General features: G+C 41.8%; 2 protein-coding genes across 5 annotated transcripts; one reads left to right on the top strand and one right to left on the bottom strand.

Annotated features, from left to right (window-relative positions):
• Positions 1 to 17: 17 nt before the first annotated feature.
• ddit3 (DNA-damage-inducible transcript 3) lies at positions 18 to 4,031 on the bottom strand. Its single transcript, XM_055214094.2, has 4 exons — positions 3,873 to 4,031; positions 2,604 to 2,666; positions 2,064 to 2,267; positions 18 to 1,958 (listed from the first exon to the last, which is right to left on the bottom strand). The coding sequence occupies exons 3-4, from the start codon at positions 2,202 to 2,204 to the stop codon at positions 1,299 to 1,301; spliced, it is 801 nt and encodes a 266-aa protein (XP_055070069.1). The 5' UTR covers positions 2,205 to 2,267; positions 2,604 to 2,666; positions 3,873 to 4,031; the 3' UTR covers positions 18 to 1,298.
• Positions 4,032 to 7,301: 3,270 nt separating this feature from the next.
• Positions 7,302 to 19,873, top strand: mbd6 (methyl-CpG binding domain protein 6). 4 transcript variants are annotated; one of them, XM_073870544.1, is made up of 14 exons: positions 7,302 to 7,815; positions 8,568 to 8,721; positions 8,869 to 9,008; positions 10,192 to 10,294; positions 10,864 to 11,020; positions 11,618 to 12,585; positions 12,685 to 13,471; positions 13,553 to 14,334; positions 14,811 to 14,958; positions 16,120 to 16,232; positions 16,353 to 17,012; positions 17,251 to 17,300; positions 18,801 to 18,864; positions 18,949 to 19,873. In XM_073870544.1, the coding sequence occupies exons 3-14, from the start codon at positions 8,893 to 8,895 to the stop codon at positions 19,006 to 19,008; spliced, it is 4,008 nt and encodes a 1,335-aa protein (XP_073726645.1). In that variant the 5' UTR covers positions 7,302 to 7,815; positions 8,568 to 8,721; positions 8,869 to 8,892; the 3' UTR covers positions 19,009 to 19,873. The 4 variants fall into 4 exon arrangements, with proteins under 4 accessions (XP_073726645.1, XP_055070064.2, XP_055070063.2 ...); XM_055214089.2 differs by having other exon boundaries at positions 7,306 to 7,815; positions 11,618 to 13,471; positions 13,556 to 14,334; XM_055214088.2 differs by having other exon boundaries at positions 7,309 to 7,815; positions 11,618 to 13,471.
• The last annotated feature ends 432 nt before the right edge of the window (positions 19,874 to 20,305 follow it).

Raw genomic sequence — 20,305 nt, 5'->3', positions numbered from 1 at the left:
ATCCAGACTCGGTTCAGTTCATTTTTTTAAATTTATTAATAAAACTTATGTATTACAATTTCGTATCAAGTCTAAGTGAAATTCAGATAAAAATGTTTCACTATTCTAATACAGAAATTCAGCATGCAAATGTGTATTTATTAAGAAACTACAGTAAATGATTAAACGTGATTATTAAATAATAATGATTTGATATGCACGTGATACACTTCTAGAAAAATAGTCATGGATTAGAGGCAGAGCGTGTTATAAATAGCTACAGCTAAACATTACAAAAGTGAGAGCATCAACATCCATTCACAAGTTTATCTTCATCTAAACACATTCACACAAACAAACTCTTAAGAGGCATTGGTTAAACATGAGAGAAAACCTTCACACAATCTTCTGGTTAACAGTCCTGAGCTATGAAATCTCTGTCAACTAGGAGTGAATTTACATCTTTAAAGCCCTTTCTTAAAACAGATAAATGCACCTACAATCACACACACAAAAAAAAAACGTTACAAAAACGAACATTTCTTCTGAAATCTTTCATTTAAGTCGTTATTTGATTTTATTGCATTGACTTTGTCTCGGGTACATTTTCACACAATCGAAGTTAAAAAACAAAAACCATAACCTGCAGTTATCTGATGATGGGTTTAAATTCTGAATAAAAGCGGCTCACATTTATCAAATCATCAGATGAATCTCAGAAAAACGAGTGGTCATATTTTAACCTAAATTTTACATTTTATTTTAGGAGTTTTTTGTGACATTATTTTCATGACTCCCAAAGCTGTGAGCTGAAAATCTCTGATGCATAAAAATATATATTTGAAGTTTTAAATTGTGTTGGTATTTGATATACATTATTTGTGCAGATTTGAATGATGTATTACAGTAATTTGATTATTACAGTAATGCGAATCATTATTTAAATGTAGTATTTGATTTTTGTAAGAGGTGAAATGGTCATGACAATAATGTCTTAAAAATAAGCCTGTCCTAATGTCTCTTTTTGGATTTTTGGGAGTGACCCGGACACATCCTCCTGAGGTTCGATTTTCCTCTGACGCTGGAGTCTCTTCTGTTTGTCTTTGGCTTCATCTGACTTTCTCTTTCACTCTCGGTGGGAGACGCCGCTCTGTAAAACCCTCTCTCCCCCGTACAACGTGTCTTTTGTCTTCTCTGCTGCATCTGAATGTGCATTTCATGGTCTCCACAAGATTAATTTCCGCCAATTGTTCACTTCCCTTTCTAAGTTTCTCTCTAAATCTCTGTCCTTTTCTTTTCCGTCTCTTCCTGTTGCTCCTTCACCTCCTGGTGTTGACGAGTCTCTCGATGAGCGCCCTCCGCGTCCTCTGCACCTCCTCTCCGAGTCGTTCGATTTCCGCCTTCAGACGCTCGTTCTGATCCGTCAGCTCTTGAACCTTCCTCTCGTTCTCGTGTTCTCGTTCTCTCCTGCTTTTCTTCCCTGGGGACGGGGAGCACGGAGCACCTCCACGTTCGCCTCCTCGCTTCCTTTTGCCCAGACGCGAGGAGACGCTGGCGGGAGGTGACAGGGGAGGGGAGGAGGGCGGCGAGCAGTTGAAGGAGGGCGATTGGGATGCCGAGGAGCAGGACGAAGCGTCGGGAACCGTCGGCGGCAGCTCCTCCTCGCTGGCTGTCGGAGACGAGGGTTGGGGTTGTGAGAGATTGTAACCGCCGGTGACCATCATCGCCCCGGTGTCGACCAGGCCCACTCCTCCTTCGCTCAGGAGCTCGAAGAACTCCGGCGGCAGAAGGTCTCCACCGCTCGAGCTCTCCGTCTCGCCTCCTCTCCGGTCCTCCTGTTTTGGGGGAGTCGCGCAGGTCGCCGGCGGGTGGCTGGGAGTCTCGTCCGTCACGCGCTGCACGCCGTCCCCCCATACCTGCCCTTCCGTTAGCCAGGTGAGCGAGCAGCTCTCCAACACATCCAGGAACTCCGGCTCCTTCTGCATACGTTTTTAAAGACGTGAAAAAATGACAGAAATACGTTAATAAATCTGCGTGCGATGTAGCACCGATGAAATCGTAGAACGTCGCTTCACGTTACTGACCTCGGAACAAGGCGGGGCTCTCGTAAGTTTGGCCCCACCCGTGTCGGAGCCCAGTATATCCTGTAGGTCTTCATACCACGCCTCCAACTCTGCACCACAAAGCGGCCCCACGCCAGGGGGATACAGCCACTCCGCAGTCATCGCACCACACAGTCGCTATCCACAGACACAACACGATATGCTCCCACACCTAGCACACCAGACCTGACCGACGACACAAACACATAAATGTTAAAAAAAAAAAAAACTCACTACAGCACAGTGATTCAATACAACAGACACTTCAACACATCAGCACAGCGTGCGGCATCACCCGCTCTGGTGATTTGGGAAACAGCGGATTTTATCTGGGTGACCCGTTCTTATGTGACACTAGTAATGACACACAGTGGCCAAACAGCGCTACTGCACAGTAACACCTGGAGCTTTAAAAGTGTGCGAGCATACATTATGACATATTTAATAGCATTTATTTACAAATAACATTGTCAACGGGCTTAAAGATGAGAAATAAAGAAAGCTGTAAAACAACCACCTCACCTTTAAGTGTCTTGACAATCAAGTCTGAATGCGAGTTGTTGGTGATATTTTGTCCCAATAATTCTAAAAAAATAAAATATTATACATTAATAAATTATAATAAACAACCATGCATGGATTCTGTCAATAATTATTCGATTTAATAAGTAAAAGAAATTTACATTTTCCCATTCATATCTCCATAAGCAGCATTGAAACAAACCAAGAATAGAAACTGAAAAGTGATATCAAAACATGACAGTGTGTGCTGGATGATGAAGAATGATAAAGTTTCTTTAAAAATGAATTATAGCTATCATTAAATCTTTAATCTGGCAGATTTAATGAGGTCATTGTTTTTAATGTAAACAAAGGCGCATTATGAGCTCGAGAGCGCCTCGTGCGTCCGTCTGAGAGATCAGACAGTGTCTGTGAAAAACATTCATCCTAACAAGACAAAACATTCCTGTTCACATAAAATAAGATCTCTTTATTTATTTTACAAATTAAAATCTTATTTTTAGATAGATATGAACTTGTGGTTGACTTTTATTTGTTGGACTATAATGTTAAGCACTACAAAATAATACAAGCAATCGTAAATTTATTGTTTTAAAATGACAAAAAATACATTATATTAAAATATATTATACGTAAATGTTGACTAAATTTAGATCAAGTTGTTTAATCGCGCCCTGAGGCTTTACTGGTGACGTCATGGAATCAAAGTCCAGGACTGAGGAAACAAAGCGCGATCACTTCACACAAACCAACACTTTAAAACTAACTAACTTACTTTAACTATATAAAACACAACGAATAAACTATAAAGATGGCATCTGTTTAAATTCGCAAACTCTTCTAAAAAGTTAAACAAGTAGCGGTCCGGGAACATCAATGTCATAAATGTAATAACTTCCTTATAATGGCTAGGAAACTATTCGGAAAAGTTCAGGGATGACCCGATAATAACAAACTAACAGCTGTCATCACGAGACATTCATATAACTTGAATGAAAATAAAAAGAAAAAAATCACTATCAATACAAATAATAAAAACGCCCCAATTATGGTCTTTAATTAAATTAAAGTAAAAAAAATGTGGAAATGATTAAAAAAAATAAAACTCCAGTGAAATTTGAGTTCCTGTCTGAGCAACTGTATTCCAAAAACAGCCGTGGGATAGTCGCCAAAAACACGCGCATTCCCGATGTCCAAAAGAAAAAGGCTGACATTAGATCCAGCAGCAGTAACCAAACGTAAGTTACGTAAGAAACTGATGACACTTACCCTTTTCTTTTTATTACTTCTTTTCCTCGGCTGTTTCTGGTTTAGGCTCTGTGCGTGTTTCTGTAGAGATTGGTGATAGCTCATGTTAACCATTGTTCAGCTGAAGTCACCGAGTGTGGATTTCGGAAACTCCCGGGTACATTTATAGAGTCACTCCAACCGAACTCTGTGGGAAGGACCTCTGGGTGCAACCTAACACAGAACTGAGGGAAATGACAGCAGATGGTCGGCTGCGTGGTCCAATCACATTTGGCAGACGGGATTCTTCTGCTTAGAGACATCCAATCAGCAGGCGCACTGAGAGGATGGGGCGGGGCCTCTATGACTTTGCTAGTTGTCTCGTCCTGTGAGAAGTTTGTGTGAGCTGTGAGATGTGATGCAGTCATAAGACGGCCAGGACGAATTTGGGGCGTAAGGGAGTCACATGAAAGGAATGATGCAATCGTTGGCAACCGGTTTCTAGTTAGAGATAAGACTAGCAGAACCCGAGCATGTTTTATTAAACAACCTTTCGTTATAAAGGAAAACTGATAAAATACCTTATAAGGACGAAGCAAAGAAATGTCTTAATTTTTGCTTGCGTTCGCATATGCATCTACTGTATAAAAAAATGGGTGTGTCTGTGCGCTCTTCGTGTGACATTGTACGATTTGTTTTGCTCTTTATCTTTAATAATTCCCCTCTGGTTACCCGAGGCGATTATTTTATGTTTTTCAAGTGTGCTATAGATTGAGTTTTTCCGTAAGAGTTTAACAGTCCCACCCCATCCGAGCCGCGCGGAAGTGCTGTGATATCCGTATTTCGGTCCATTTAACGCTTTATATGTAACGATTCATCACATTGCACTTCGTGAAAAATTCGTATAGATACCGCATCAAAATAAAAGTTAACAGAGGTAATGTTACATTATTAGTCAACGTGAATATTAAACTAGGGCAGCCAATAAAGCGAGGATAAAATATCAAAGGCCAGCCAGTATCTACCACAAATGTATAGTGATTTATGTAAGTGTTAATAAGAGCAATATTATGTTTAAATCTGAGGGAAACTCGGAAAGCATTCTTTCCCAACATATATTGTGTATGACACTGACAGCTAGTTGCGCGCGCGCGCGTTGACAGGAACTGCGAATAACTAAAACTTTCTACCATTAAAGGGATAGTTTACCCAAAAATGAAAATTCTGTTATCATTTACTCATCCTCATTTTGTTACAAACCTGTATGAATTACTTTTCTGATGAACACAAAAGAAGACATTTTGATAAATGATGGTAAGCACACAGCTGATGTAACCATTGATTCCATAGTAGGAAAAACAAATATGATGGAATTCAATGGGTAGCGTCAGCTGTGTGCTGCTTACCATCATTTATTAAAATACTTCCATAACATTAGTTTTCCTACTATGAAAGTCAATGGTTACAATCAGCTGTGTGCTTACCATCACTTATCAAAATATCTTCTGTGTTTATCAAAATAAAAATAAAAACTCATACAGGTTTAGAACAACGTGAGGATGAGAAAATAATGACAGAAGTTTCATTTTTGTGTGAACTATCCCTTTAACTTAGGTTGTTTCAGTTTTGAGATTTCATTTAGTGAAATAAATAATGATTTTTATTCTAAGGTTGTTAAGATCATGCAAATGTCTTATTTTTTGATGGTCTTCAGATTTCAGACTTCATCTCGTTGTCATTCTGGTCATCCAAATCCAGTGTGAGTTTATTAACTGTGAGCGACATTTTTACGACCATTTCCCTGATACATCTCGGAGACGTCTATTAGATGTGTGCGTTTACATCTGTAAGATGTATTTTTTGATTGTTTGCTCATCTGCAATACGTCTTTGAGACATTTTCTAAAAGATGATTTTTTACGTTTTTAAATTAGATTGATGTAAAACCGCTCCTTTATCAGATGTTTTTACACACCAGATCAGACCATACCTGTGCTATCTGGGTTAATATACAGTATATTGTGACCTGTAACACACCTGGTCGTCTGATGTCACCAGAGGATCATCTCGTTCGTATTCTGAAACTATTCCAAACACAAGAGTTCAACTTGCATGGTGCAAAGCGTGCGATGTATTGCCTAGCAACAGCGCAAGTGGGATGCGCGCGAGGTTAGCGAATAGAAAGCTCAAATACTGTTTCCATGAGCAGCGCACCGCTCGCGTGGAGACGCTACCGACACGTCACGATTGGTTGGCTGTTGCTGTGTATCTCCCCACTGCCTAATGGTTATCACCTCCGCGCGTGTCATTCTATTGGCAGGTTATGCTTTTAGTCCCCAAAGTTGTGTTTACTCAACATTCCTTTAAAGCTCTTGCCGTTCAATAACTCGAAAACTTTGTAAAGTTCCCTTAAACACAGTGGGAGGTTGATCTGATTTATATTTCTAACCTGCACCCAAGACTCAAGCCCAAATGTTGTCTTGATATTGTGCTGGCGAGTCAAGTTTCTGCTCAGGAGAATGACACATATATCTTTAGAAACATCGTGTTGTAAGAAGTATCTGCTCACAATGTGATTTTCTGCCCCGCTGCTCCACGCATTTTAAACACTAAATAGGTTTAATCCGTGATTTCCCTCAGTAGTTATAAAGTAAAGGCAACCCATTTTTTCTCTTTTCTCAGCTAACTGACACAATAAGGCCAATAAAGATATGTGTGTCTGTTGAATCATCTTTATGGCATACTGAGAGGAATATTTTCTGTGAACACTTTTCCCCTCCTGCTCTGAAATGTGCCTTATTGCTCAACCGATATGGGTTATTTAATGGCCGATAGCGATATTAACAAAGCTGTATGGCCGATATAACACAAATGTTATTACCGTAAATAAGAGAAATAATTGAAAGTTCCTGAAACTACATAAATATATTTTATTCATAAAATTCATAAATATTACCTTTTAAAGTAGGCCTACTTAAAACATTTTTACATAATTCATAATTTAAATAATACGACAAAATTAATGTGGATCTGACACCTCACTGTACTGTTTGTATAAGTTTGTTAAAAAGTGGCTTTACATTGAGTGACACTGAGTGTCTTTTCATTACATACAACAAATTTAAGCAATAGAAAAATTTACTGGCTGATACAGGGGGAAAACATCAAAATATCGACAGATATATCGGTTTCTGCATTATATCGGTCTATCACTACATTTTTTAAATTAACTTTATAAACTCTCAAGTTGCAAGACAGTTTTAATTAAATTACATTGAAAGAATTAAATAATGACACAAACGCCTTTATTACCTTTTTAGAATTTAGGTCAGAATATTTTTATTTTATTTCCGATGAAATGATAGTATTGCACGATATGTCAAAACAATAACCATATTAGTTTATCAAAATAAATGTCTCATTTGAGTTTCATGTAAACACATAGTTTATACAAGAACACATTTTGTTTTCAACAATGAGCAAGTAGTTTCCAAACTCTGTTTTACACACATACATGGGACACAAAGGGAAGTGTGTTTATTATTGTATTATAGGGTGTATATCTCTTCCCGTGTGGCTCTCGCGCTCCCCCTCGTGGATAAGGAATTGTGTGGCATTCCCAAGCCCGACAGCAGCTACTGCGCATGCGTCGAAAACTCCATGATTTTTTGGCACGGGATCCTAAGGAAAAATAGGAACTTGGAATCGAAGATCAACTAAAAGCACCATCGCAGGGCCACAATCAAACCCAAGGTCGTACACAGACGCCGCGAAGACGCTCGAGAGGTCGCCGAACCATTGAATGAAGCGATCGCGAGCGATCAGGATTCACGAAATCGGGCGACAATGCAAGGGGCGCAATAAAACCCAGCGTTATTGCTCTTTGTTTTTAAGCAGGACGCTTCAGATGCTGCGCGGGGATGAAGACGCGGGGAAGTGCTTAAAATCACACGGCGTTGATAACAACTCTCGTAACCGGGACATTTGTAAGTAAAGTTCGTCGAGTCGCTCGTTCTGTCTTTCGCCAGCGTTGTGCAGCGCGCGACAGAAGCAGGAAACTTCGTAAACAGACGAGAGGTGCGTAGCCCGCGAGCTAATGAAAGCTAACAGCGCGTCTGCACCGAACGCGACGCGACGTATTACAACGCCTCCGCTAGAATGCCGTTGAGATAGCTTTGTTGTTGTGAACGAGAGCGTTGTTGTATGTCGCGTCGCGTCATTTTACAACGTAAATTGAGTATTTAGGAACGGGCCAGCTAGCCGTCAATAGGCGACATTCATTGGTTTGTTCTTGACTGCACAGTCAGCCATAGAAGTCATAAACTGAAACTGAAGCGCATGCGTTTGTTTTCTTAATTTTTTAAGGGTTTGCTTTTTTAAACTTTTCCTATTTTTATTTCTGGTTGTTTGTTTACACTCATGTTCCGCCATATAGCCGCCTCACAATCACCCGCCTTTAAACCGGAATAAAAACCGTTAAAGCCTTTGGAAAATGACATCATCTTGTTGAGTTACATTTAAATGATAGATTTGGCGCGTCTGAGGTGTCACTTTTTACTGTAAAGGCAAACATATGAACATCATGATCTCTGTAAACATAAACTCATGTTGTCATTTTACAGTAGTTACAAATCATTAATACAGATGCTATTTTTTTACTTCAGTAATGTTGATAAAATAATATATATTAATAATAATACAAAAATCACTTAAATATTTTTTATTTCGTTTTTTGCAGGTTTTCAGTGTATAGTGACGCATCTGAGAGGACTGGAGAGGATTGTGTGTCCAGACAGATTCATTGACCTGTATTAACATTAATGTTGTGTAAATGTCCTACAAAGGGTATATTTCCCGAATGGTGCTGACCGAGGCTGTATAAAGATGAACAGGTATTAAGAAATGCCAATTTTTTTCTGTCAGCAGTGACATTTAAAAGAAAAATGAAATGTTGTCATTCGTCACTTTCATGAAGCTCCACGAAAGTACATCTGACTCATGTGCTACAACTTTGAATTGAACGTGTTTTCTGTTTTTAGGTGTTGGATGTTTGTGATGAGAAAATGACGGGGGGCAATGAGAGTGCAGCACGGGATAAAGATGGAGGTACAGCACTCATCGCTCAGATACCCATTGGCTGGCAGAGAAAAGTACAGGATGGTGCTGTGTCTTACATCAGGTACAGATGTGTGTCTGGTCTTTAAACGTGTCATGTTGTGTGCTGTAAGAGTAGTTATATTTGCTTTTATTTCTTAGTGATGTCTTCCTATACAAAGTGTTAATACTTGCGATTAGAGCTACATAACAATTAATCACAACTAATCGTTTTGCAGAATAAAAGTTTTTGTTTACATCATATATGTGTGTGTACTGTGTAAAATAACTATTTATATAAATACACACAACTACATGTATAATTTTAAGAATAAATGTATTTATTATATTTATATTTAAATTATAAATAATATAAAATGTATATATGTGTATAGGTATATACATGTGTGTGTATTTATATATACACATAATTATCATACACAATACACACACATATAAAATGTAAACATATAAAATTTTATTCTGGAAACGATTAAAGTCGCAATGAAATTTAAATGAAAAACAGTAATAGGTTTGGGAATATTGTGGTATTTATTAAAAATTACTTATCTGTGTGCTTCATTAATTTTTTTAAATTCATGTGCCCTCATAATTTTAAATCAACAATGCAAATTTCCTCCCCTCCTCAATACGATCTCTCTTTACCTTCGGTCATATGGTATGGCATGTGGGCGGGGTCAGGGAAAAGATTGCAGCCATTAGCAAAATGACCCAACTTCAAACTATCCAATGAGTTCTTGATGGATAAATTCTGCCTTATTTAATTTCAGAAGGCGGTTTAAGTTGGATATACGTCACCACAGGGAAAATAAGACATTTTCTACCTCCGTTTCATGGCGACTTTAATTGCTATTAATCATTATGCAGCCCTGCTTGGGATGCACCGATAGATCGTCTAAAATGAGTATTGGCAGATAAAAATAATTCCCCGCTGTCGGACATCAACTGATTGTTTAAAAACCGCCAATGATTAGGGCAGATTATATCCTGTCAATCAAAAGGGGAGGAAGACGCATCAGAACTGTGTTATTATTTTGAATTGGGTGAAAATGACAACAGAATTGTAGTTTTGCACTTTTTACAACATAATATTTTAAAAAGCAAAATTATTGATATCGGTAGATGTCATTCTAAGTATTGGTGCATCTTTAGTAATACAGTTTTGTATGTGACTTCGCTTAAACAAACTTGTGCACATGCAAGCACATTGCTGTCTTCTCAATCCCTCCTGGTCTCATCTTTTCTAGCCCGAGTGGAACTGTCCTGAGATCAGTGGACGAGGTCAGGGTGTATTTGCGAACAGACGGCACGTGTAAATGTGGACTTGAGTGTCCACTTGTCATAAATAAGGTGAGTTCACTCCTGCCATCATACAATTCATTTATTTCAAGTACTTTTTAATTTATTTAAATATATTAATGAGTAGCGTGCTGTACTGTTGTTACAATGCAGGCAGTGTCCATTTATCTAAAAATGTATTCATTTTGCATTTAGAATCAAATTTTGTGTAAAAATGTTTTTATCTAATAATGATGAGTCAAATAATAATGGATCAAACTGAAGATGAAAGTCGTAATTTGTCACACTAAAAGTAAAGGGTCAGATGCAGTGTGCTTAACTACTTAGGCTCTTGTTTGCAAAATTGGGCATGCCTGAAATAGAGTCATCTACCCACATCATTTGGAATAAATGAATAAAAATGACAGAAAACTTTGTACTCCATAACTTATGTAAAAAATTATTTTGATGATGCCGTTTTGGACCTGCCTGTGGGGTATGCCCGCTGCAGATTTTTATAAATGATAGATAATCCAGATTTGAATATGAACACTGAGGATTGGGATATTCAGTACACAGATTCGGCCTGAACATGATGGCATACGTTACAAACCATTATTCTCTGTTTTTCATGAATGCAGGTTTTTAGCTTTGACATCGCTGCAATGGTTCAAGCTCCTGGTCATCAGTCAGGTAAGATAGAAGAAGACATGACCAAACTCTGCAACCATCGCAGGAAAGTTGATGCCATGGCAGCTCTATGTCAAAGCATGCAGCCGCCTCAACAGCCCCCAACCGGTTTGTACCTTAACTCGCATTATTATTCCAACACAATTACGTTATTACAGGAATGATCTGCGTTTCAGTCTTGTGGCTGTATGGTCGAAACCATTTATTTATTTATTATGGTGTTCAAGCATTCCTTTTCTTTTCAACTAAAGAGGAGGGGACAAAATGTTTGTTTGTGGTAATTGACAGTACAGTCAATAGAGCTTAATGTAATTGAACACGGGACGTTCCTTAACAGCTTCTCTTAAGGGCTTTAACTAGGGATGTACAGAGCTGATCGCAAATATCGGCATCTGGGCTGATCAAGGTATTTTTAAACAAATTGCAATGCCTTTCTTGGCCTACATACTCATGCATGCACATGCAGAGTTGTCAAGCATATAGACAGAGTTGATTTTAATAACATTATTGTACTTCAGGTGTCCACATAGCATTAGGACAGGGACACGTGTCGGCCGATACTCAAACTGAAAGGACTTAGATCAGATCGAGGGCATGCAAAACATGATTAGGACATTCTTAGCGTAACCTATAATTTTGGCATTTAACTTGTTAAAGTGTGTAATGTTTGCAGAAAGATAATTGGCATCTGCTTGTTTGTTAAAGGAGACGTTGTGTGCTCAATGGAAGGCAGAGAGTCGAGAGGATCTATTGGAGACAGCGCCCACTGCACTTACTCTCAACCGAAACACAACCAGCCCAAATCTAGCATCTATCCTTTGACCTCACCTCGCTCTGTCCTGCACAACGGCTCTGTTAGCTACGTCTCACGACCTCTAGAACCGAGTTCACCCTTGAAGAAGCCCTCGTGCCAGACGCCCGTCGGAAGCAATGCGCCCACTTGCTTAAAACAGCAGTGGAGCCCTCACCCTCATCCGCCTCTCTCCCAAAACATCCTTCAAAGAACGGTGCACAACCCCACCTCTCCCAGCAACAACAGTCTCTTCCCGAACTCCTTTTCGGCCTGTCCCTCACCGACCGGTCGAGCGGCACACCAGGGAGGAAGTGTAAAGTCGTCCTCTCCTCTGTCCATTTGCTCCTCACCCTCACGTGCGCTAGAGTCTTTCTCACCCCATCGGCGCTCTCGCCACTCCTCGACCTCTTCGCTATCCGAGCAGGGAGCTTCAGGGTCCATCTTTATCCAAGGAGTTAAACCTTCAACCCCCACCGTGCCGTGCTCCTCTCCCAAGCTTCCATTTCCCCCCACCAGCCCGTGCGGTCGTCTGGAAGGCATGCTACAACATTACAAAGATTGTAGTACTACCAACACTAACACCGCCATCAACAACCAAAGCAACCTTCAGATGTCGCATGTTGCATCGCCGGCTCATCCTAACCCGAGTGACAAGAGAAACGGGGCGTCTGCAAGCCCTCTGAACTCCACTCAAGCCTCAAACCTGCTCGCTCGTCCTCTAGGACAACAGAAGAGCCAGCAGAATGTCAGTAACTCTTTTCCAGCCAGCAATCTCCTATCTGCGGCTGCCAAAGCCCAGCTGGCCAACCAGAAAACACAGAACCAGCTCAACACAGCAGACGCTCAGTCCGCAGTCCTGGAAAAGGAGCAGCAGTCAAAGGTATTGATTAGCACTTTAAACAATAACCTTCACCCCACCTCATCCAGAACACAGTCCCTGACCACCCTCTTGCTTCCGCACTCCCCTTCCTTTTCCCAGAATACCTCAACTCTTGCCGAGAAAACGTTACGACGCAAACGTCAGCGGCGCTCTCCCACTGTATTGAACATGATTAAAGAAACGCACCCGAGCCGGACGACAGGAGATCCGTCCACGCCGCCTCTCCTCATCTCTCCATCGCATTCTCCTTCCTCTCCTTCCATTCCTGTCTCAGACAACCACAGGCTCCCTGTTGCTCCCCCTTTCCAGAACGCTGCTCTTCGGCTACAGGAAGCCGAGGAAAGCCGAAAGGCGGGACTTGGTCATTCCCTCCCATTTTCTACCCCATCTCCATCCCAGCCCCTCTCTGCCCTGCTTCAGTTTCTTAGCATGCAAAGTGCACAAAATGCAACCCAGGTGTCCAGCAACACGGCTTCCTCTCCCAGCAATAGACACACACACCTGCCGCCCTCTTCGCCGAGACCCATCGCTCCACAAGCACCCCAACCTGCTTTACAAGTACACATCCACCCCTCCCAATCCCAAAACTCAGTGCCTATCCAGGAGCCATCGACTCATCTGGCCCTTTCTCAAATGTTTTCTCCGATGGGTGACGAGACAACCGTGAACCTCAAAACAACCTCCAGTAACGCTATCCTGAACTTGAGCCAGTCCCATACGGGCATGCAGCCAGACCTCAACAGTTCAGTTATCACAATGATCAACCAGATGTCCTCACCATCTTGCTTGACGCCTCACTCAGTGAAAGGTTGTGAATCCAAAACGACAGAGATTTGTCCAGACAACTTCACCTACCACCAGTCAAACCATAACCACGCTGTGGAAAGTAAGAATGCAATAAGATTAATTGATTATTGTAGATTGTACAATGTGGTTGGTCCTTCATCACAATTTTATGTTCTGTCAGCAGGTCCTGTAGAGACATTAGATCATCCAGACTCGGACACAAGACTACCGAGTGACAGTGAGCCTGATCACAGCCTCTCTCTGAGCACTACCCCCACACCCGACCTCTCCAATCCAACGGCCGACTCCCTGCCGCTAGCCGAGGCTTTTCCCTTCATGAACCAAGACCAGCTTCTTCAGCTTCTGACGTCTAACGCCGGTCTGCCCTCTCTGCTGCCGCCCTTCCTAGGCTCCCTGCCGTTAGGGATCTGGACCGGTCAATCCCCTTCGCCCGGTGTCACACAACCCCAGCAGTCGGCGCAGGCGGTCGGTGGCATCCTAAATCAGGGTTCTCCTCTCAACGTGCTGCCATCCACGCTGGCTGCTCAGAGCGAGCTTCCCCTAAACCTTGTCGGCCTGTTAAATCCGGGGGTGGATGGGGCCGAAAAGCCGCCTGGACTTCAGGCTCTCCTCATGGCCTCTCTGCTCCTCGGGCAGAATCCGGCCGCCATGTTTCCGTTGCCGCCGCTCAACCTGGAGCTTCCGACGGCCCAGCAGCAGGTGTTTACAGAGGGGATGTCTCTGGAGAAGACACCTGCTCTGCTGGACTCTGTCCTGATGGGGCCTGGGCTCCTGGAGGCTCTTCAAACGTTAGCTCTTCCCGCAGATGGCCAATCGCTCCTTCTGTCTGCTCCTCTCACCCCACATGCCTTTCTCTCCCTCAATCCCGCTTTGTTAGCGGCAGCTCTCGGCCAGACTGAACCCCTCCCTAACCACACGCCATCCCCCCCGCTTCATTCTCAGGTATAAACACACAGATGAACACAAACTGCATGCTTTACATCTGCGCACACCAGCCAGGTGTTTGCTTACTATTGTTGTAAGGTGTGTTCGGCACATGATGCAGCACTGCAAGAACTAACAGGTGGTGGACATCAGAGTACTCCTATTCCGTATGAACTTTAATATCATTCACATGCCGGTTCTTGCGGTGCTGCATGTAGTTGAACATGCCTATAGTCCCTGCAAAGGTTTCAAGATTGAACCACATGCAATCTATCAAAAACGGTCATGTTTTACCCCAAATCAAAAGATGAGAACTTTAGATACTGAGTAAATTAATGACAAATTTTGCAGTGTAACATTGTGGCCTACTGTTGTGCAAAGAAATGCTAACATGAATCTACTTGTGATGATCTGGATTTGGTTGGGATGCTCTCGTCCTGTTGTGTTTTTGTTTGTTGATGTGTTGTATTCAGTACATGTGTGTGTTTGTGTAGGGCTCTCTGTCCAGCCCTGCTTTAGTTTCTACCTCGGTGTCCTGTGGTCCTTTGGCGCCCCCTTCAGGACAGGAAGTATGTGACCCTATAACTGAGCAGGACAAAAACACTCACTTCTTACCCCCTCTCATTGGACCTGGGGTTCTTGGTAAGTAAATCACATGAAAATTCATGGAAATGTTAAATCGCAGTTTAATCCCGTGTAGTAATAAGTTTTATTTGGCTAGAAATTGCTTTTTTTAAATATAGATTACATGACGAGAAGAAATCTGTATAAATATAAAAATGTATATACACATAAAATATTTCTTAAATATATACATGCATGTGTGTGTTTTTATATAAACACAATTATTATACACAGTACACACACATGTACGCATAATGTAAGCAAAAACTTAAATTTTGTAAACGATTAGTTGCGATTAATCGTTATGCATCCCTAATGATAAAACATCCATTGCTTGTTGTTTTCTAGTGCTCTTCTCATGATTGGTGATTTACTGTAGGGCTGTAGTTTTGGGATGTGTGTATATTGTGTATGAAGCACACAAATCTGTCCTATAGCATTACATTTACTGTCTGCTGCTGGCCATTTTGTACTCGAGTGACATCTCGGCTGAGTCGACAGATTAATGTACAGTGACTGGTGACTTTCTGACTTTCAGTCCTAATAACAGTGGCAGTTTTTGAATGGCATCTGTGTGCAGAAAACTGCTGATGTCAGAAACACAGATGTTGACTTGTTTAACAGTGAATACTGGTGTGTGTGTGTGTGTGTGTTTTGGTATCAGAAATAAAATATAATAGTTTCATGAGCTGTTTTACTTGCTCTCCTGTGCAAACTACTTCAAAGTTTATTTTTTGCTTTTGTTGTGTCAAGTCAAATCTGGATTTGGTGTAAACACACAAAAATATGAATAATAACGCTGTCTTTATTGTATAAATTAAAATATAATAATTATTTTTTTTAGAGCTACAGAAGTGATTTTCTCTTTGTCTTGGGTTGTTTGATTTACAGAAGTTTGAAAAATGGGATCAGGAAGAATGTGACCTTTAACTCACTTGAATGTTAATATTTGCAAGCCTTTGAAACGTGCAAATGATAAACTTTGCCAATTTAAATTTGCGTATTAATCCGCTAATCGCATGCGAGCCGGTACAGCACTAAACTTCATGCATCTAACATGAGCTCTGTTTGTGTTTGTTCCAGCTGCTGTTTAAACCCATCATTGTATTTAGATGTTTATCTTCAGTATCCATCAGCATTTGAAGATTTCATGTTTCTGTTCTTTCTCGGTTTGTTCAGGTGACCTCACAGCTCTTCATAGTTTACTAGGCACGGGTCCACTGTTACTCCCTCAGGGCTCGTCTCTGATGACACAGAACCAAACAGCCCTTAACCCTCTTACCTGTCTACAGGTAAACCTGTACTTTACTTAGTGGTATCTTTAAACTTTATACAAACTTTATACAATGTTACAAACCTCATTTCAAAGGTATAAATAGAAAAGAACTTATTCTGCACATTGTTGTTTTCAGCTTACGATGGGACCTACACTAATGACAGAAAAGTCAGCGAATCTGCACGAGACCTCGTCATCACAACAAGAACTTCCATCGGCTCATACATTGAACTCGGTTCAAGCGCCTGCGCAGCAGAGAGAGGGTTCGACGGGCAGCGGGACGAGTCTGTTCGACCCGTACGGCTCTTTTATGGACACCATCTACACCTCTTTCCTGCAGGTTAGCGAGCGCACGGAGAGCGGTTCTGACTCGACTCCCCTGTCATATCCAGAACTGCCGCCCCTCCTTCAACAGGCCAGCGCTCCGCACTCCCTCAGCCCACGCCGGGCATGTTCGGTACACAACCAGGACCTGTCGTGCCTCGGCATGGAGACGGCCCAGTCTCCGGCCCGTGGCACGCCCAAACCAAGCGAGGAACCCTCTACGCCGCCACCCAATAAACCAGCGGGTGTGGACGCCCTGTCGGATGCCCCTCTGCAGTCTGCCTTCATGGAGGAGGCCAAGACAGATGGGTCGTCTAAAGTGTGTCTCTATAGCAATGGGATCGGTTCAGGAATGGAGGGAAGAGCAGAAAACAGTAAGGATGAAGAAGACGATTATGATGTGGGACGAGGCCGACCGGGATATTTGAGTCCCGGTGAGAGAGCGCTGGATGACATCACTGAACAAGAGAGGGTACGTTTGGTTACGTGCATGTCAGATTAACATCTATCACAATCTATACAATTAGTTGTAATGTTGTGTGTGCTGATGTTGTCGATTCAGCTCTTTCCAAAAGATTTCCATTGGACAAAAACTTGTTAAACGTTGCACACCACTTTATACGTTTAATGAAATGTGTTTGAAGTGTCTGAATTGTTTCCCATACTGTTACTAGACTGTATTGAGTGTCTGTCCTGTCTCTCTCTCACAGACTGAAGACATGCACACAGGAGCCAAGAGAGGCCGCAAGAGAAAACAATCGTAAGTACAAAGTCTAATGGGCTTAATGTGTCATTCGTGTCTGGTATTAACGCACCGAGTTATTTACATCTTAAGTCAATGCAAAGACGCAATGGATATACTGTGGCGCGATTCATGCAAATGAGTCGGCGCAAATAAGCGATTTACCGTGAATTAGGCGATCAGTGCAAATAAGGCATATGGCACGAGTTGAAACAACTTAACTTCGGCAGATATTCACGCCACATTAACCAATTAGGAGCTTGCCTTAGTAGTGACATGATTATGACCTAATTTGCATCTGAATTTCACACGCGCATGAGGTGAGTTTCGTGCGTGAATGAGGCTACTTTGACGCGCACATGAGGCGACTTTGACAGATTTGAGGCGCGCATGATGCGACTTTGACATGCGCATGAAGTGACTTTGACGCAACTTTGACTTCCGCATGAGGCGACTTTGATGCAACTTTGAGGCGCACATGAGGCGACTTTGACATGCGCATGAAGTGACTTTGACGCAACTTTGACTTCCGCATGAGGCGACTTTGATGCAACTTTGACGCACGCATGAGGCGACTTTGACATGCGCATGAAGTGACTTTGACGCAACTTTGACGTCCGCATGAGGCGACTTTGATTCAACTTTGACGCACGCATAAGGCGACTTTGATTCAACTTTGAGGCGCACATGAGGTGACATTGACGCAACTTTGACTTCCGCATGAGGTGACTTTGATGCAACTTTGACTTCCGATCAGGCGACTTTGATGCAACTTTGACACACGCATGAGGCGACTTTGATGCAACTTTGACACACGCATGAGGCGACTTTGACATGCGCATGAAGTGACTTTGACGCAACTTTGACTTCCGCATGAGGCGACTTTGATGCGACTTTGACGCGCGCATGAAGTGACTTTGATGCAACTTTGAGGCGCACATGAGGCGACTTTGACATGCGCATGAAGTGACTTTGACGCAACTTTGACTTCCGCATGAGGCGACTTTGATGCAACTTTGACATGCGCATGAGGCGACTTTGACATGCATATGAAGTGACTTTGACAGATTTGAGGCGCGCATGAGGCGACTTTGATGCAACTTTGAGGCGCACATGAGGCGACTTTGATGCAACTTTGAGGCGCACATGAGGTGACATTGACGCAACTTTGACTTCCGCATGAGGTGACTTTGATGCAACTTTGACTTCCGCATGAGGCGACTTTGATGCAACTTTGACTTCCGCATGAGGCGACTTTGATGCCACTTTGACGCGCGCATGAGGCGACTTTGACGCGCGCATGAGGCGACTTTGACGCAACTTTGACGTCCGCATGAGGTGACTTTGATGCAACTTTGAGGCGCACATGAGGCGACGTTCTTCTAAATGTTTAACCGTCCAACTACGCACGAATACCACGATTTATTCACTTAATTTGCATCTGGTAAGAACACACAGTAGCATGTCTGTTCACTGATGTGATGCGCTCTGTGTTTATACTCTGTTGTTTATCATCAGTCTTCAGAGGGGGGCGGAGCTTCTGGAGGGGATCGACAGCATCATCGAGGAGCCCACAGTGACGGTAAGATCAGCACAACAAACTCTTTATTTTACTCCGTCATCAGATCGCTCGACATTAACACGTTTTTAATCTGTGTGTGTTCAGAAAACTCTGTCACGGCCGGCGAGATCCACCCGGGGAAAGAGACGGCGTGTGGTTCGATAGATCCCCTCATCTTACTGTACTCTATCACCAACACCAGCACTGTTGCTATGGCAACACAACCATCAGGCCACACTGTGAAGCGTGTCCATTTGAATTCGGTGTCTCAAGTTTTCAGATTTTTTTTTGTACAAATTCTGTTGATGTTTTTGTCTTTCGTCTGGGTGCTTGTGATCTCAAAGTGAAACACTACGAGCTTTCTTCATGAAACACGAGAACGTTTGTGTGATTCGTATGTGAAGCTAATTTGTTGCTTAAAGTTCAGTGTGACATTTGATGCATAAATGAAGTTTATAGACGTTTTACACTTTGTCTGCTCGTGTTTCATGAAGAAGTGGAATAATTGTCGGATGGATGTGATCAGTTACGCTGTTTATTCTCAACTCTGACCAAATGACTCGCATCATGATTTCATCTTTTAAACTGTCGTGTACCTCATGACCAGTAGTTTTGTCAGTATGTATGTGTGTGTGTGTGTGTGTATGTGAGATATTATTGTGTATTTGTAGAGGTTTGTAGAGGCTTTAGTTGTGTCAGCACAGAGCTGTGTATTAACCTGAGCTCTCATGAGCCACTTCAGCCACAGGAATTATTACTGAATATTTAAAATAATGACTTGATAATAAGGCTAATTATGCAATTTTACTATGGATTTTTATGTAAATATGTACAGTTTTAGTATTTTATTTTGTACACCTTTTTTAGGATAAAATGATCAATGTGTAAAATATTTCTCCTGCAGAGAAACCGTTCCTCTCACATTCACGTTTGCTTTGTAAAGAAAAGATAATTGTGAACGAGTAGCATTTCCTTTTTTATCGGGAGTTGATTTTTATTTAACAAATTAAAATGTTTTAAACAGTGAAAAGTTTGATTTATTTATTACAGATGATAGTAAAGCGTGTGATGATGATGGAGTTCTGGTGCTTTCAAAATGTTTGAACATGACATCCACCAAAACACAAGTGTACTAAAAACCATGAACAAAACGTAATCAAGATTATGAAGGATTCGTGCATTTTTAAAAAGTACATGGAGTGAAAATACAGAAATTCATTTCTCAGGTTGACCGTCCCAGATAGCAAAAGATTTAAAGTCGGCAGTTCTGGTGCAGGTCTTCTACTGGACTCTATTGCTATCTATCAGGGGTTTTATCTTTCACAAAATTAAAGTAATCAACTTTAAATTGCACTGTCTGATGCTGTTTATGATGTATAGTACCCAGTTGATGCGGTTTATGTTCTCCACTGCTGAGTTTGAAGGTTTTGGTTTGTTTGCAACAGTTGCTTAAAAGTCGAGT

This window comes from Misgurnus anguillicaudatus, chromosome 8, assembly GCF_027580225.2.
Source record: "Misgurnus anguillicaudatus chromosome 8, ASM2758022v2, whole genome shotgun sequence".
Taxonomy (NCBI): domain Eukaryota; kingdom Metazoa; phylum Chordata; class Actinopteri; order Cypriniformes; family Cobitidae; genus Misgurnus; species Misgurnus anguillicaudatus.
The sequence above is the reverse complement of the archived record's forward strand: the minus strand, read 5'-3'. Positions and strand labels throughout refer to the sequence as shown.

Bases quoted from the DNA above. Each gene is read 5' to 3' on its own strand.
- ddit3 (XM_055214094.2), bottom strand. From the start codon at position 2,204: ATGACTGCGGAGTGGCTGTATCCCCCTGGCGTGGGGCCGCTTTGTGGT. The intron at 1,959-2,063 runs GTCAGTAACGTG...AAACGTATGCAG, and splicing joins GAGCCCCGCCTTGTTCCGAG to AAGGAGCCGGAGTTCCTGGA.
- mbd6 (XM_055214088.2), top strand. From the start codon at position 8,893: ATGACGGGGGGCAATGAGAGTGCAGCACGGGATAAAGATGGAGGTACA. The intron at 10,295-10,863 runs GTGAGTTCACTC...TCATGAATGCAG, and splicing joins GTCCACTTGTCATAAATAAG to GTTTTTAGCTTTGACATCGC. The intron at 17,013-17,250 runs GTACGTTTGGTT...TCTCTCTCACAG, and splicing joins ACATCACTGAACAAGAGAGG to ACTGAAGACATGCACACAGG.